Source organism: Mizuhopecten yessoensis, unplaced genomic scaffold (assembly GCF_002113885.1).
Source record: "Mizuhopecten yessoensis strain PY_sf001 unplaced genomic scaffold, ASM211388v2 scaffold4599, whole genome shotgun sequence".
Taxonomy (NCBI): Eukaryota; Metazoa; Mollusca; class Bivalvia; order Pectinida; family Pectinidae; genus Mizuhopecten; species Mizuhopecten yessoensis.
The window spans coordinates 45,778-64,899 of record NW_018405627.1 but is presented as its reverse complement, the minus strand read 5'-3'; the positions used below and the strand labels follow the sequence as shown (position 1 = coordinate 64,899).

Genomic DNA, 19,122 nt, shown 5'->3' with positions numbered 1-19,122 from the left:
CTCCGGTTCATTGTATCGCGATATATAGCCGGTTGGAATGCCCGGTCTAAGTCAGACGAATACACGTCTCGCACACGAGCATACGTCTGTCACACGTACAAGAAGCACATTTTACGAAACAACAAAATTACATAAACACACTAAGAAGGACAGTTAATTTACAAGGGCAGACGCTTAACAATGACATTGCTGGTAAATTCCCTATAACATAAAAGATTATGTTACATGTATATTACATATTGTCTGGTTTTCCTTAAGTCTTACTGGCTGATCCTTGACTTCGGGTTCGTCGATACAACATATCTTTCTCCTATTTCTACCTTTGTCTTGCACGTGACCATATCCACCTCATTTCTCTTACACATGTATGTATATGACGTGTCGTTTTTTCGCCCGTGAAAAGACACAAAGCGACAAAACGAATTAACGAAAAGACGAAAAAAAAAAATATTTCGAATTGGCGGGGTTTTGTCTATTCGTTATATAGCCTTGACGTTATTTCTTTATATCGCTTTGGCGGTTTTTGTCTTTTTTTCTTTACTCTATTGTGTTTTGTCGCTTGGCGTCTTTTCGCGGGCGACAACGCGAAAAGACGAAATGTCATACATTGTATATACGCCACCATAGTCACATACGCTTAAAACACTTTCATCGCTTCTCGTGATGATTAAAAACTCACCCATCTAATGCACAAAACTGTCAAATACTTACAGACTGCTACTTAGTATATTTAAGTACACATTTTCATTTTTCCTTTAAGATTTTGTTTGATCAATCTTGGAACGTTGACCCTGTAATATTTTCCGAAAGGTTTTTGGTTAGCTAACCATGCTTTTTAAATGTAATAACCATTAAGTAATAAAGGGGTGGGGGATACTGTATGTTTTGGAGGATATTCGAGTGTGTTTACAGAAGCTAGAAAATTGAACACATGTTCAGCTGTATTTGTAACATGTAAGAGTCACGTTAAAGATATTTTACGCTCAGTTAAACACAAAAGGACCCGCTGTGTCGAGTGACGTATGATAAAAGAGCAGGTGAATGAATTTTGTTTCGCAGAATTCTAAAAATAGTGTGAATAGATAACGGCAACTCAAACGAAAAACTGCTTTAGTTTTGGAGAGGTATGTACGCATTCCTCAATGCCTCTTATTGTGTGTTTAGATTGAAATTCATGTTAAGTGTACTACACTAACAGAATAATTTCCATACAACCACACCTGAAATAAATTTTGGTGTATAAACGTTAAAAACAAGGTCTATTGATTTAGTTAAAAACGTTAAAAACGTTAAAAACAAGGTCTATTGATTTAGTGAAATAAATTTTGGTGTATAAACGTTAAAAACAAGGTCTATTGATTTAGTTTCGCAGAATTTTAAAAATAGTGTCCATAATGGCAACTCAAACGGAATGTTTACCTCAATTCGGAGGAGGTACGTATGTCTCATGTGGGCGGACGTTGACAATATAAGTGATTAATACATATGTGATAATCAGTCGGGTACGTAGTTCTTCAGTGTTGATAGTTTAAAGTATCGGTGTGTGTCAGCGAAGGAGTTAGTCTCTGACACTTATGTACACATGTACCTACACATTTATATATGAACATATTGTTATATTTACATATAAACACATGCATTGAGCTCATATCTACTGACAAGCACATCAGGCATACCCGTATCTTATCTGACGCATACATCCTGATCGGGTATGTCGTTGAGATCAAATAGTACTGACACAATAGTAATGACACTATAAACATAAAAGCAGCGTGGGCAATGATATGATTTGACCTATATTTTTAATTCGCAGAATCGGTACACGTCTTGGATTTCTGAAAAGTGTAGAGAGGTATATCATCATTTGTGGCGACACGGCGTGAACAGGAAGGGTACGTATTTGTTTGAAGATTCATTTATGTAATTATTTGTACTTGGCCAGCACGATATTATACAAACGATACTTGTTAAAGCGATATTATGTGTTTAGATTTATAGTTCATGTTTGCGATATTGTGTGTTCAGATTTAATATTCATGTTTTAGTATACTACAAAACAGGATTTTGTGTCCTACATCTTTTCCCATGTTCCTCCAAAGCAGCTGTGAGATGGTAACTCTTTAACTACCAAACATGCAGCAAAGCTCTGTTTACAAAATCATAACACAAAGTAATTATTCGTTTTCTTCTTTTGATTATTTTTTTAAATGATTTCTCTTTCCTAATTTTTTTTCCTTTGACTTTTATATTCGAAATGAAATACCTTTCTGTAAAGGTGCGGCCAATTAAAACCGCCATAAGGCATCACAAACCAGTGATGACGCCGCCATATATATATATATTCCTCATACAACCATACCTGGAATTCAAACCTGTTATTGTCTTACAGTGAGTCAAATTCATCAAGTGAGAAAGAGATGAGTTGAAATATCTGAATGATTAAGTAAAACAATGGTTTATGTTTCGGTCAATAGAACTCCTACGGTCAAGCCTCTATAGTAATGAACACATCTGTAAAATTTGAAGGTGAAGGTATTTGTATGCGTCATTTAACTTTCTGCTGTTTAATTTGCGGTAAGATTAACATTTGAATGTGCATAGAAATATAGGATCATACATGAGTTTCCATGTCATATGAGACTTATAAAATTCGTGACGAGTTTCATAAATATCTAATGACATGGAAACAAAAGTAAGATCATTTATATCATATAACTGAAATACTGTTCTTTCATTCGTTAAAAGAAACAACTGCATCTTCCGTCATTTCATCAGCTGTTCTTTTGCATTAATATCAAACTGTAGGTCAGAAATATCAGAGCAGTAACAAATAACCTTTGAAAGAAAACACTCAAACAACATGGATTAATATTCATATTTACACAGACATTTGAGGTATCATAAGCTTCACTGAGACTGACTATCACTGTCCGATTCGATAATCTTACGTTGTTTCACTGGTTTGGGAAGTGATGTCGGAGATTGTTGATAAATGTTAATGCTGAAACATCCACGGTAAATGTTTCCTCCAAACACAGAATGCACATTTCCATGGAACCATCTTGAAATATTGCGTCCGCCATGTTCAGTACGAGACGCAGTGCGGAGTAATTTACTATCGTCGGAACGTGTGATGCTTTCAACCTATCAAAATCGCTCCAGGTCATATAATATGAGTTAATATGCAAAATATGAAATGGGTGCATCCACTGTATAATAGGGGAGTTATATGATAAAGTATTTTATGCACTCTCCTGAACTATATGACACAGTTAGTAATGATTGGTGGCATCTCCTGAAGACCAGTGAGTAATTCTAATTAAAGGGGCTTTATATAATGCTCACAAATGGTGCGTTTTTAGGATAGGGGTTGTCAATGACATTGCTGGTAAATTCCCGATAACACAAAATATTATGTTACATGTATATTACATATTGTCTGGTTTTCCTTAAGTCTTACTGGCTGATCCTTGACTTCGGGTTCGTCGATACAACATATCTTTCTCCTATTTCTACCTTTGTCTTGCACGTGACCATATCCACCTCATTTCTCTTACACATGTATGTATATGACGTGTCGTTTTTTCGCCCGTGAAAAGACACAAAGCGACAAAACGAATTAACGAAAAGATGAAAAAAATAATTTATTTCGAATAGGCGGGGTTTTGTCTATTCGTTATTTAGCCTTGACGTTATTTCTTTATATCGCTTTGACGGGTTTTTTTTCTTTTTTTCTTTACTCTATTGTGTTTTGTCGCTTGGCGTCTTTTAGCGGGCGACAACGCGAAAAGACGAAATGTCATACATTGTATATACGCCACCATAGTCACATACGCTGAAAACACTTTCATCGCTTCTCGTGATGATTAAAAAATCACCCATCTAATGCACAAAACTGTCAAATCCTTACTGACTGCTACTTAGTATATTTAAGTACACATTTTCATTTTTCCTTTAGGATTTTGTTTGATAAATCTTGGAACGTTGACCCTGTTATATTTTTCGAAAGCTTTTTGGTAAGCTAACCATGCTTTTTAAATGTAATAACCATTAAGTAATAAAGGCTTTGGGGATACTGTATGTTTTGGAGGATATTCGAGTGTGTTTACAGAAGCTAGAAAATTGAACACATGTTCAGTTGTATTTGTAACATGTAAGAGTCACGTTAAAGATATTTTACGCTCAGTTAAACACAAAAGGACCCGCTGTGTCGATTGACGTATGATAAAAGACCAGGTATATGAATTTTGTTTCGCAGAATTCTAAAAATAGTGTCCATAATGGCAACTCAAACGGAATGTTTACCTCAATTCGGGGGAGGTACGTATGTCTCATGTGGGCGGACGTTGACAATATAAGTGATTAATACATATGTGATAATCAGTCGGGTACGTAGTTCTTCAGTGTTGATAGTTTAAAGTATCGGTGTGTGTCGGCGAAGGAGTTAGTCTCTGACACTTATGTACACATGTACCTACACATTTATATATGCACATATTGTTATATTTACATATAAACACATGCATTGAGTTCATATCTACTGACAAGCACATAAGGCATACCCGTATCTTATCTGACGCATACATACCGATCGGGTATGTCGTTGAGATCAAATAGTACTGACACAATAGTAATGACACTATAAACACAAAAGCAGCGTGGGCAATGATATGATTTGACCTATATTTTTAATTCGCAGAATCGGTACACGTCTTGGATTTCTGAAAAGTGTAGAGAGGTATATCATCATTTGTGCCGACACGACGTGAACAGGAAGGGTACGTATTTGTTTGAAGATTCATTTATGTAATTAATTGTACTTGGCCAGCACGATATCATACAAACGATACTTGTTAAAGCGATATTATGTGTTTAAATTTATAGTTCATGTTTGCGATATTATGTGTTCAGATTTAATATTCATGTTTTAGTATACTACAAAACAGGATTTTGTGTCCTACATCTTTTCCCATGTTCCTCCAAAGCAGCTGTGAGATGGTAACTCTTTAACTACCAAACATGGAGCAAAGCTCTGTTTACAAAATCATAACACAAAGTAATTATTCGTTTTCTTCTTTTGATTATTTTTTTAAATGATAATTTTTTTTTCTTTTGACTTTTATATTCGAAATGAATACCTTTCTGTAAAGGTGCGGCCAATTAAAACCGCCATAAGGCATCACAAGCCAGTGATGACGCCACCATATATATATATTCCTCATACAACCATACCTGGAATTCAAACCTGTTATTGTCTTACAGTGAGTCAAATTCATCAAGTGAGAAAGAGATGAGTTGAAATATTTGAATGATTAAATAAAACAATGGTTTATGTTTCGGTCAATTGAACTCCTACGGTCAAACCTCTATAGTAATGAACATATCTGTAAAATTTGAAGGTGAAGGTATGTGTATGCGTTATTTAACTTTCTGCTGTTTAATTTGCGGTAAGATTAACATTTGAATGTGCATAGAAATATAGGATCATACATGAGTTTCCATGTCATATGAGACTTTTAAAATTCGTGACGAGTTTCATAAATATCTAATGACATAGAAACAAGTGTAAGATTATTTATATCATATAACTAAAATACTGTTCTTTCATTCGTTAAAAGAAACAACCGCATCGTCCGTCATTTCATCAGCTGTTCTTTTGCACTTCTATCAAAATGTAGGTCAGAAATATCAGAGCTGTAACAAATAACTTTTGAAATATTCATATTTACACAGAAATTTGAAGTATCAACAGCTTCATTGAGACTGACTATCACTGTCCGATTCGATAATCCTACGTCGTTTTACTGGTTTGAGAAGTGATGTCAGAGGTTGTTGATAAATGTTAATGCTGAAATATCCACGGTAAATGTTTCCTCCAAACACAGAATGCACATTTCCATGGAACCATCTTGAAATATTGCGTCCGCCATGTTCAGTACGAGACGCAGTGCGGAGTAATTTACTATCGTCGGAACGTGTGATGCTTTCAACCTATCAAAATCGCTCCAGGTCATATAATATGAGTAAATATGCAAAATATGAAATGGTTGCATCCACTGTATAATAGGGGAGTTATATGATAAAGTATTGTATGCACTCTCCTGAACTATGTGACACAGTTAGTAATGATTGGTGGCATCTACTGAAGACTAGTGAGTAATTCTTATTTAAGGGGCTTTATATAATTCTCACAAATGGTGCTATTTTAGGATAGGGGTTGTCACTGCTCCGGTTCATTGAATCGCGATATATAGCCGGTTGGAATGTCCGGTTTAAGTCACACGAATACACGTTTTGCACACGAGCATACGTCTGTCACACGTACAAGAAGCACATTTTACGAAACAACAAAACTACAAAAACACACTAAGAAAGACAGATATATTTACAAGGGCCCACGCTTAACAATGACATTGCTGGTAAATTCCCGACAACATAAAATATTATGTTACATGTATATTACATATTGTCTGCTTTTCCTTAAGTCTAACTGGCTGATCCTTGACTTTAGGTTCGTCAATACAACATATCTATCTCTTATTTCTACCTTTGTCTTGCACGTGACCATGTCTTTTTTCGCCCGTGAAAAGACACAAAGCGACAAAACGAATTAACGAAAAGATGAAATTGTGTATTGTGTTTTGTCGCTTGGCGTCTTTTCGCGGGCGACAACGCGAAAAGACGAAATGTCATACATTATATATACGCCACCATAGTCACATACGCTGAAAACACTTTCATCGCTTCTCGTGATGATTAAAAAATCACCCATCTAATGCACAAAACTGTCAAATCCTTACTGACTGCTACTTAGTATATTTAAGTACACATTTTCATTTTTCCTTTAGGATTTTGTTTGATAAATCTTGGAACGTTGACCCTGTTATATTTTTCGAAAGTTTTTTGGTAAGCTAACCATGCTTTTTAAATGTAATAACCATTAAGTAATAAAGGGCTGGGGGATACTGTATGTTTTGGAGGATATTCGAGTGTGTTTACAGAAGCTAGAAAATTGAACACATGTTCAGTTGTATTTGTAACATGTAAGAGTCACGTTAAAGATATTTTACGCTCAGTTAAACACAAAAGGACCCGCTGTGTCGAGTGACGTATGATAAAAGAGCAGGTAAATGAATTTTGTTTCGCAGAATTCTAAAAATAGTGTGAATAGATAACGGCAACTCAAACGAAAAACTGCTTTAGTTTTGGAGAGGTATGTACGCATTCCTCAATGCCTCTTATTGTGTGTTTAGATTGAAATTCATGTTAAGTGTACTACACTAACAGAATAATTACCATACCACCACACCGGAAATAAATGTTGACGTATAAACGTTAAAAACCAGGTCTATTGTTTTAGTTTCGCAGAATTCTAAAAATAGTGTCCATAATGGCAACTCAAACGGAATGTTTCAATTTGGGGGAGGTACGTATGTCTCATGTGGGCGGACGTTGACAATACAAGTGGTTAATATAAATGTGATAATCATTAGGGTACGTAGTTCTTCAGTGTTTATAGTTTAAAGTAACGGTGTGTGTCGGCGAAGGAGTTTAATTTTGGTTATTCATTCGTCACCACTTACAATTTATTCTTACGTGTAAAAATATCCGTACAAGTCTCTGACACATATTTGCACATGTATCTACACATGTAGATGTAAACATATTGTTATATTTACATATAAACACATGCATTGAGTTCATATCTACTGACAAGTACATCAGGCATACTCGTTTCTCAACTGACGCATACATCCTGAACGGGTGTGTCGTTGAGATCAAATAGTATTGACACAATACACACTATAATGCCACTATAAACCCAAAAGCAGCGTGGGCCATGATATGATTTGACCTATATTTTTAATTCGCGGAATCGGTACACGTCTTGGTTTTCTAAAAAGTGTAGAGAGGTATATCATCATTTGTGGCGTCACGGGGTGAACAGGAAGGGTACGTATACAAAAGATACTTGCTCATGCAATATTGTGTGGCAAGATTTAACGTGCACACAAACGTGACAGTTACAGAGTCAGTGACACACGGACAACAAAGTGAACGTACGCAAATAGATTAAATGAATCAACAGGTAACATTTTATTCAATATTGCTCAATGGCGTAAAATCATTTGTTGGAGTGTTTGCTTACAGGGGGCCGAGCGCCTGAGGCGTGTAACGCCGGAGTAGGGGGAGGGTAGGGGAGGAGGAGTTTTCCCTCCAATAGCGGGGGCGGGGGGATAAAAAATACCACTATGAAATAATAAAAAATAAAAGATTAAAAAATAATTAGATGTTTATGTGTAATTTTCCTAGACGAGTGGGTTTTTTTCTGTTTGGACGAGTACTTTTTGCCATATACTGGTCCATCGGACAGTGGTTTAAAATAGTTTTTCCAAAGCCCTGAAAAGATGAGTAGAAATGTTTGCAAAATTAATTAAGACTATGGTTTATGTTTCGGTTAATTGAACTCGTACGGTAATTCCTGCATAGCTATGTACACATCTGTGAAATTGGATTTCAAGTTATTTTCTACTGTATATTTGTGGTTAGATGTTTATTTGAATGTGCATAAAAAGTATCTTGTGTACTCTCCTGAACTATGTTACACAGTTAGTAATGATTGATGGCATCTACTGAGGACTTGTGAGTAAGACTGATTTAAGTGGGCTCATATAATTTGTACCAACGGTGTGTTTTGAGGATAGGGGTTGTCACTGTTCCGGTTCATTGTACTGCGATTGCCGGTGTGTACAATCGGCCACTCGAACACACATCTCTCACACGGACAAAGACGCATATTGTACGTAACAAAACACGACCTCGAGCACACTAACACTGATATAAATGCTATACAATTAACTTGCAGGTAAGTTCTCGACTATACATGATATTATGTTACATGTCTATTGCATAATGGCTGACTGGCTGAACCTTGAATTCAGGTTCGTCCATATACAACATTTCTATTTTCGTCCTGTACGTGACCTGTTTTATGCGTTAATATTTTGGTAGTTGCACTTTACTCATAAATAGATACACAATTAAATGGTTGAACACGAATTACATTTTATTATTATTTTCACTCATGTTTCGTTATTCTGCAACACTCATTACATACATTAGGTATTCAACTGGCTTCCGCGATACTGCAGGGATTACGCTTAACATATCATGAAACAAATCCAAGGCACATCTACAGTATGCGTCACCTTGTCGATGAGACATCTATTAATCTTTTAGACTGCCCATGTCATTCACTTATTCGCAGGAATCCATGATACCTTTTGTTTTGATTTCGTATATTTCATAAATTTTATTGATTCCTTTATCGCGCCCCCAGAAAAATGTTACGTCAATTTCTCAGGAATCACATACAGCTTTATTTTTAATGTACAGATGATCAGCCGTATTGAATTAGGAAAAAAGATTCTTGAGGAATTGCCGAAATCACCTGATGAATGGATAACAGTTCAATCATTGGAAGATGTCAAACTTGGAAATTTTGCATGGAAAAGTCAACGAGATTTTTTTATGCGCATTTTCCCACCATTTGCGAAATATCATTATGAGACAGCAACTGAAAAGGTGAGCTACTGTATGAAAGGAGATTTCTTACTCGGATATATATCACCTAGTATTCAGTTCATAAATTACCCTCAGCTTCACCCTTTTGTCATTTAATCTTCTGTACATTGTGTATGTGTAGCAAAAAACTTCTCGGATAAATAATAATATTACCTACAAACATCCTGTATTATACGTATGTGGACGGCTAAGCTTGTATTTGAGCATGACGTATAGATTCCAAATTTTATTCCTGTATTTTTTTTTTGTCATTTTCCGTTTGTTTCGACAGTTTAATTAGACATTTAAATGGGTTGTTTTTCTCCCTAAACTTTGTTTCAAAATATTTCAAAAACAATTGTCTCTTTTCAGTTGGAAGAATATCTTCAAAGACGAAATGATGATGTTAAGTTCGAATTGAAAGAAAAACGTTCTAGCATGTCATTATCTGCGACAGCCTACGCTAGCAAACTAGCAGGGACTCTTGATTTAATGAAGGGGAGGTTAAGAGGGGGCTATCAAAACAGTTATCAGGAAACGATACCAGCTACAGATTTTATCATCACCAGAATCAAGAGAAGAGACCTAGAACAAAGTCTAAACTTATGGTAATAAGTATTTGTAGGATTAACTGAAAAATTTAGATTGTTGCTCCCTCGTGATTTACAATCCTGTTAACGTATTATTATCCGCCATCAAATTGTTTAGTCACCTTAATACTATATCAAACATCTTCAACCTTTTGGTTTATTATTTAGAAACTAAATTTAGTGGTAATGTTCCGAATGATTGAGGCATCTCTACCAACCCACTCGTTTGGCCTATCTTTCAGATAAGGGTTTGTTCTCATGAATTGTCATAAAAGTCAGTATAATTTCTTGACATTACATTTCTAATTATTAACTTGATGTCCTGAAGAAAATTAGTTATTTGGAGAATTTTGCGCGGAATTGTTAAATAATCCCAAATGACTACATATTTAAAGGTCTTAAAATCTTTTCACAAATACTCTTTGTTATAAATGTACGATTTGTTTTTGTTCATAAGGAAACTTGACATGACTTCATCTTATATCAATGTAAAGAAAAGAAAGAATGATATCCCCTGCATCATAAGCGCAATCGTTGAAGCCGCCACTCCTGAGGATCAACCTGACACAATGGCTTCTGTAGAAAAAAAGCGACGGATTGAAGGAAACGTACAGTTGGATTCACCTTCAGGGATCTCGGATGTATTTGTATGATTAATAGGATGCTAAAAGTGTTTTCTCTTGTAGTCATTAATTGACCTTTTCCTGATGTCATTATTCTAACGTATATCGGATAACTTTAACAATTAGCCCTCCATTAATTGTTAAATTATAATAATATGTTGTAGGCGGGAACAACAACGCAGTTAAAGTTCTCTTTGGTTTCGGTTTTGTATCTTAATCAGGGCCCCACATCAAGATTTAGGTTTCCTATAGTAATACTCTTATCCGTCCGTTCTTCCGTCTGTCCATTTTTGATTTCCGTACAGTTACTTACGTATTTGCAGTTAGATGTTCAAGTTTTGGGCTTGGTCCCATATAACCAGTAACATCCGGCAATATTTGCAAGAATATTGGGACTTTGAATGGCAAAACATTGCGTTTTATGACTTTCCGCACAATCACTTTCGTATTTGTGTTCGGAAGTTCACCAATTTGGCGTGTGGCTTCATATCAAAGAAACTTTCTGAAATTTGACATGGTGATACACTGTGAAATGTAGCTGTTTGATAGTGGTTTGAATTTTTTAAGGTCAATATCACTGTTTCTTAAATATATACTGTAGGTAGCTCAGTCCTAATCTCCAAATTAAAAAGTCTATTTGTTTTTAATTTGACATCGCGATATACTGTAGATTGTATAATATTGGGTTAAAAAGTTTTTAAGGTCAATGTTGCTGTTACTTAAAATAGACGGCCGGAGTTGGTCAGTAACATGGCAGGCCTCTTGCTGAACTGTCAATATTCTAGTTAAGCTCTAGTAATCTTATTACGTGGTGATGGGAGTACCTTTTTTCCTTTTTTCCGATATAAGGAAACCTGACCCGGGTCAAGAAAAAAAATGGTGATGATGATGATGATGATGATGATGATGATGATGATGATTGTCAATGTGTATGTACGATGATGATGATGATGATGATGATGATGATGATGTGTATAAATGACTATGATTGAGAAACGCATGCAAGTGAGAGTTTGTGTGTAATGTCTGTTTGATGTAGATGTAACAAAAAACTTGAAAAAATAAAACAATATAAAAAAAAATGGAATGGAAAAGGAGGGAAAGCCATATAATACGTTCACAATAAACTAGATATTCGCTCATAATAGATGTAAATCAAGTGGCAAACGGCCACGTAGTTCTCTGAGCATAATACTGGAGCGCTTGGAACTGCTGAATCCAGTTGTCGGGTTCCAAATCGGTCTAGGTCATTTCTGATATTTGATCAGTTCTTTAATCCAGGGGCTAGCCTTTTCTTTAATATATTGATATGAATGACATTTTCATTCCCCTACTGTATAACATGAAATGTTCGTTGTGTATAAACATTCGTGATTTCGTGGTTGCTATTGAACAACTAAAGTAAATACAACGAATTTGAATGATATACATGTCTACTATTTATAAATAAAGGATATCCACGAGAGTTTGTACCACGAAACGTTCTTAATGGCTTCAAACCACAAAGGAAAGTACCCACGAACATATCATGATTTGACTGGCTTACCAATGTAGAGCTTTCTTGCACACCGAAATTACGGTTTTTATTATTGTCAAGGGTGGCAGATTTGGAAGTGAAGTTAACACAGCTACAATTTCTGGGTAGGAAGTTGATTGGTATTGAAAACATTGATAACATGATTCACTGTCACTTTATAACGTATGAATTTTCCTTTGCAAGAACAGCTAGCAAATTGCTGTTAGGGACCCTTGCATGTTTCTTACGCAGCATGTCTGGTTTTTTTACTGTCACTATATTAATAAAATTACTTGCACGACACAAGCAGCAATATTTTTTCTTAAACGCCTTGTGCGATAGGGGTTGTTTACACAGCAATTGCAATCACGATACTCCGACACTAATCTCAAACCTCATGTTAAAATTTTATCTGAATCACTGATGCTATTTTCAGGACTCTGTTAAGCCAAAGGGTAACATTGTAAGCGAGACATGTAAAAAGACTGAGGGATATATAAAAGGACCTGTTCTCTACAATGTGTTACCGCTTGAGATAGACCCGACTGGTCACATTGAAGCAAAGGAAGACTCTGAAGGGTTCTTAGAGGACACGGTTGTAGCTGACTCAGCAAGCGGAAACTTCTCTAGCAGTATGTACTATTTTAACATGGTAGTTCGGCGTGAACTTTGTCCGCTAGTTATCATATATCGCGAATATAAGCAGTAGTTTTCGAAGATAATGTTCTTTTGTGATGCAGTATTTTCGATAATAGGTCGCATTTCCATAGTACTCAGCGTAGCCAAAATATGTTATATTTCAGGCAATATGTTATATTTGCATTAATAAGTATTAATTCCTGAAGCTTGCAGTATCTCCAGTAGTATGTAATATTTCTCGCAGAATGTAATATTTGTCATGTTTTTTTGTTTGTGTGTGATAAACTAACATGCTAGTCAGCCATATTTTGTATTCTAACCAGAACGAGGCCGGAAGGCACAGATAGTCGATTAACTCAACTATACGATTTTTGTAAATAGAAGATAATTCTAAGCAGAATACCAAACTATTGGTTTTATAATTTCCGGAAGCTTGCAGTATTTAAGATAATAGGTTATATTTTCTGGCAGCATGTAATTTTGGCGCTGGTAAAAATCGTTTCCGGCAGTTCTTAGTATTTCCGGTGGTACGTTTGTATGTTACAGTTTTGCAATATGCAAANGTGTCCTTGTTAATCTCAGATGATAATGAATTCTCTTTACTGTATTGGTTTATTCTGAAGGAATCGGACGAAAAATATCGCCATTCCCTCACAAGCTGTTACTACCTAGCCGCTGTGCTGGCCGAGGTCCCTACGTCAGTCCGTCAACTTTTCGACCAGACCACAGTCAACTTATTCCCTCTGGTAATTATCATCGGTTGAACAAACAAAATGTGGCCCCAATAACACTATCCGCTGTCGGAGTGCACTTTATAAAACCCATTCATAGAGGGTGATATATTCACCCACTAATCGAGGTTGATATATTCACCCCACTAATCGAGGGTGATATATTCACCCCACTAATCGAGTGATATATTCACCCCACTAATCGAGGGTGATATATTTACCCACTAATCGAGGGCGTTTTATATCTACAATTGTCGCATAGACGTGTCACTTTTCCTTTGATCTACCTTCATAGGATAACCAACTAATTTGAAACAATTTTAATAATACCATATGGTGTGAGTAAAGATCCTCCCTTCTCCCGCGTACAATAAATTTATCCGTCCTCATTGGTCTGTCAATTAAAATGTAACGTGTCCAAGTAATGAAAATCATTAATTAAACCTGTCAACAGGAAATGACACCGCAGGAAATAAATTAAAAATCAAAAAAGAAGAGGACTTACTTACATTATTCAGAAAAATAAAACGTTGCAAATATTAAACAAACAAAATTCACCTTTACAGAGTCCGTAAACGAACCTTTTGTTTTCATTTTGTAACATGTTACACGGAATTAGATCATTTTAAGTCCGTGATTCGATGGACAGACACGTGACGATGGAACTTTGTCCTTCTCTGTGGAGATGTTAATGCTTACATGTGTAGGTTCAATATCAGAATTAACATCATTGTTACATAACGACCTCGATCTTTGACCATTCTCCTTCGGGTGCTGTGATTTGTAAATCCTTACTGCCAACGGGGTCTGGAAAACGGCCGATAACGGGCATTTCCTACTCTTCATCTTTGACCACCGATAACAAAGAAGTTACCAAACATTCCAATATCGACTGTAGTGATACTTTCTGGGTCACATTCAATGCAAGTCATCATTCGACAACCATGTTGTCATATACATCGTGCGCAAAACTGGCCTTGAGTTTTGGACGCAGTCCGACATGTGATGTTTTATAGAAAATGACAACGTTTATCCATACAAATGTCACGTGCTACTTTATGCGACAAGTCAATTACATCATAGGCCTCGCAATATGTCAGTTATCGTACTCGAGGGGCGGGGCCTACAACTCTCGCGCTACGCGCTTGAGAAGTAGCCCCTGTCCCTCTCGTACAATAACTGACATATTGCTCGGTCCCTATGATATAACCGATACCTACATAACCCGTTCAAATTTCCACCATATGAGAGCTGTTGACCGCATTGTAAACGGGCAATTTTAATAATAATCATAGAATAATACTAATTCCAGGTTCGTATATACTGCTTTATCACAACCTAGTCCGTAGGTCGTTTCAAGGCGGTTCACAAATTATTATTCGTGGTTATATGGCCTTTGCATCTAGCCAGTATCTGCCCAACCACGTACTCAATTACAACTGAGTAGTCTTGGACAATCGGAGTGAAGTATCTTGCTCAAAGATACAACACAGTGCCGTGACGTGACTCGAATCCGCAACCCTACGGTCTCGAGCCCGGCGTCCTACTACTAGATTACTGTGCCTCCTATGACGATTTCCAGTTAATTTTGAGCATAATGTCTTCAGACGTACGTAATGACTAAAGTTTACAATAACTTAGAGTCAATTACCTTCAGCTTGATCGTTTAGACAATCAGACGACTGCTACTTGATAAAGAGGCAAGCGCTTGGTAAACGTTGAATGGATAAAAGCTGACAGATAGTGAAGCAAACATTGACAAATACACAAAACACAATTATCACTTCACAATTTTTAATGGCGGAATTGGATTAGTAGAACAAATCATGGGTTGAAAAGGGATAACGCATATGAAAACTAATCAGTCTTTAACAATAAAACAAATGAATTGCACAGAAAATGAACCTTAATCAAATTACATATTTTGTTATATTTTGAACCTTGATTTGTCATTGACCTCTGCCTTAGACCTTACGACTAAGTTAATTAATCGGCATCGGTGATATGAACTATTTATTTTATTAGGATGCATTTACATTAGTAGTGTGTCTTGTGTTGTTGTTTCCACCACCCCGTATCATACTTTGAGAACATGACATTTTGTTGATACGTGTAGTTCTAAGCAATAAATACTAGGGAGGGTGTCCGACAAAGCAATAGATGAAGTCTCCATGTAAATAAATCCACGATTCTTGTATGATAATCATCCAATAACTCGATTGTTAAAGATGACCTTGACATCAGAACCGTTATACGCCTTTCCTGAAACAGTTTATGGCTTGTTAATATAGTATTTTATAAAGTATGTAACCATCTTGTTAAATTGTAAAGCGACCCAATCGTGTTCGGACTGATAATGATAAAATGTGCTTTAGAATGATGTTTTTAATACGATATCTGTTGGCGGTATGTGAAGTGACAAATAAAATGAATGACAGTTTTACTGCTGATCTCAGAAATTGGTAAAATTAGTAATTTCTTCACGACAGGGATTAAGTCTTCGATTGTGTTAAAGATTGCTTTACTTGTAACCTTCACTTTACTGTACTTAATAATCCTAATATGTCGATTTTGATTATCTATTTTTAGACATTAATAATTATTTGATAATTACGAATTTATATTCATTTTTTCATTTTCAATCTGATTAAAGAATAATAACCATTTTCAACCAATCGATGGAATGAGCACTTAATAACATTTGTTTTCATATTTTTACAGCTCAAAGACATCCTTCTTGGAAGACCTCGAAAAGATATTGTAATTAACGATGACATCTTGAAATGCAATAAGGCCAAGGCACTTCTAGAAATGTTAGACATTTGTACAAAAGAGTCTGTCGTCGTCGCAATTCCTGCATCTCAAAAACTGATGGTGAATGCCGTCTGGATAGCCATGCTGTATGGTTGGCATAGTCGTGAAGAACAGCAGTGACTCTCTGATACAGAGTTTTAGCAGAACTTTGTCATTCCACATTGAAGAAAGTGTGTTTGGTGTGTGTTTAAATTTTACAGCTGATTCAAGAAAACTTAACAATTGTTTGATATTGACATTTTATTTAAATTCTAAAATTGGTGAAGTTGTTGACGATGCACTTTTATGAACAACGCAAACTAAATAAATAAGGCTAGTTACATGAACAGGCATTTGTATTGCGGTTGTGCAATTGGGGAGCCGAGCATGTCATTCTAAATTATGTCATTATTTCTTGTCGCTGTTCTCTTAACAGTTTATACCAAATTGTTTCTATCAATACTCTTGTATTCTGAAAGGTGGTATATCGTAGACTGAAGTTAAGTTATCACCGTAACCAAAGTCTTTTAAGGATTCATGTTTCACTTCCAAAGCTGCAATTATGCATCGGTAAGCTTTTTGACCCGCCATATAAATTAATAAGATCATTTTTATTGATCCACTCTGAAAAACAAAACAAAAGAAATCTACAACAATGTTTGCATTAAAATGCAGTGGAGTCGGACCAGGATTCGAGTCCTGCTTTCACGATCTGTAAACTTTTGCACTTATCGAACTAAATAACTGCATCACTAGAAGTTCCCCGGCCCAGTCGCTCTAAAAGTGAATCCAAACGAAATCAAGGCGAGGTAACTGTATATATGAAAATAACAACAACAATGGGACCCTCTAATGGGTTTTTTCAGTAGAACAGGGATCTATAATTACAAAAAAAATAGTGCAATGATCTCAATACCCACCGTCGAAGATGATAAGAAATATTTGATTTCCTTAATGAACCTGTACTAGAGAGGTACGAAAACAATTATTTGTTAATTTGTTTTTATTTGATCATCACAGAGACTTTGGGTGTTTTATGTAGATATATTCAATTGTTCATCTAGTCCATGCCTTCTTATGATATTGTCAAAGGTTTGCCATGTGTAACATAGGAATTGAGGAACGTTTTTATAAAGGTTGTGAATGTACTAGGGAGGTACTCGGACACTCTTTTGTCATTTTTTTATACTTAACCATCACAATTGTTTTGTTTGTAGATGTATATATATATATACATTAAATATGCAGCTATTTGATGTTTTTTCTCGATATTGTCAAAGGGTAACCATGTGTAAACTTAAACTGAAGAACGTTGTTATGACATTTGTATGGCTTGTTATGACAGCTCCTTTTAATAAAGCTTTTCTATACTCTAACGAATCTTGTTTAAAGCGTTTTTCATCTTCAGATTTGATTTTACCGACGGATGTCAAATTTCCTATTTGGAGCGTATTGACAATTTCAAATCGCAAACTGCATTTTGAATGCCAGGCAACAGCCAATTCAACGTTAATTGAACAATTTAAATAAATCTCTTTGCAAAATGAAATTGATTTCGACAACCACTGGAACGAAGAACGTAGCACGAACGATATATATATTCAATAAAATACTACTATGAATTTCTGGTGAGATCTTACCATGAATTACGGATATTATCTGAAAAATATTTATCGAAGCAGAACATTTTTTAAATGTCTCCCTTTAAAAAATCCTGTTAACTTTTGCCTGTAAAAGAAAGTCAGTAGTTAAAAGTGTGATTTTTTTCTGATTCTTTCTTTCAATTCAATAATTCAGTCATGCGACGCTCATTGGCTACATCGAGGACTGGACGTTTTTTGGTACACGAAAGGTGTTGTTCGTTAGTAAATAAGGTGAAGCTCATCAGCAGTTATTCAGGAAATACATACCAGCCAGTTATTCACAAAGCACTTAATCGTAAAGCTAAGGCTAAGTAAATAAGACTTTTTAAAACTAGTCAATTAACAATCAGAAGCACAATATATTAGATGTATTATGATGGCGATCTTTCGCCTGTAGAACCGTTTAAACCACAAATGGTCGACATCTGACGGGTGCCTTTGGCATGGTATTTCAGTGAGATATCACTATAAAGTCAGCATCAAATCCATGCTATCACATAAGGAGGGAAATATACCTACATACCCTGTCTCCGGCGTACACATATGCAAGCATACACAACACGCATGGAGGTAGGTCCTAAAATGACCCCTGCTGTTAATAGGACATTAAACCCTGTACAACCAACCAACCATCCCAGAACTGGCAGACCACCTGTGGCAAGCTATCTATAGGACTTGTGACAGTAGCTGTATACTTTTACGGCTACGCCTGCTTCTGCGTCATGGGGTAAGTGCCCTTTTCCTCAAGACAACGCCGAGGACTCCAATTACGCTGCAAAACAATTCTGAGGCAAAACAGAAATTCATATTTATCAAACATTGCCAGGTGCTAGTAACTTATAAGAAATACCAAATAGTTAAAAACCATTTTATTCTAATCAGTTTATTGAACAAGATAGAGTCCGGATACAAATAAATTAGTAGAGAAAATAATATAATGTTACAGGGAAGCGCTTTGACTTAATTTTACAACACTAGTCTTAACTTTCCAACTTTCGAAATTTCCTAACATGACAGTATGTG

At 35.8% G+C, this 19,122-nt stretch overlaps 2 protein-coding genes and 1 long non-coding RNA gene across 10 annotated transcripts; 2 read left to right on the top strand and 1 right to left on the bottom strand.

Moving 5' to 3' along the window:
* Positions 1-1,085: 1,085 nt before the first annotated feature.
* LOC110449363 lies at positions 1,086-13,440 on the top strand. 8 transcript variants are annotated; one of them, XM_021496183.1, is made up of 7 exons: positions 1,086-1,124; positions 1,814-1,892; positions 4,700-4,778; positions 9,397-9,585; positions 9,937-10,172; positions 10,612-10,801; positions 12,730-13,438. In XM_021496183.1, the coding sequence occupies exons 4-7, from the start codon at positions 9,397-9,399 to the stop codon at positions 13,000-13,002; spliced, it is 888 nt and encodes a 295-aa protein (XP_021351858.1). In that variant the 5' UTR covers positions 1,086-1,124; positions 1,814-1,892; positions 4,700-4,778; the 3' UTR covers positions 13,003-13,438. The 8 variants fall into 8 exon arrangements, with proteins under 8 accessions (XP_021351858.1, XP_021351857.1, XP_021351860.1 ...); XM_021496182.1 differs by lacking the exon at positions 1,086-1,124 and adding an exon at positions 1,350-1,502; XM_021496184.1 differs by lacking the exon at positions 1,086-1,124 and adding an exon at positions 1,512-1,709.
* LOC110449365 lies at positions 2,207-5,877 on the bottom strand. The gene is made up of 2 exons (XR_002462845.1): positions 5,139-5,877; positions 2,207-2,263 (listed from the first exon to the last, which is right to left on the bottom strand). It is a non-coding gene; the product is annotated as an uncharacterized LOC110449365 (long non-coding RNA).
* On the top strand, positions 13,015-17,833 carry LOC110449387. The gene is made up of 3 exons (XM_021496241.1): positions 13,015-13,024; positions 13,479-13,678; positions 16,385-17,833. Exons 1-3 carry the CDS (start codon positions 13,015-13,017, stop codon positions 16,595-16,597), a joined length of 423 nt encoding a protein of 140 aa, XP_021351916.1. The 3' UTR covers positions 16,598-17,833.
* The last annotated feature ends 1,289 nt before the right edge of the window (positions 17,834-19,122 follow it).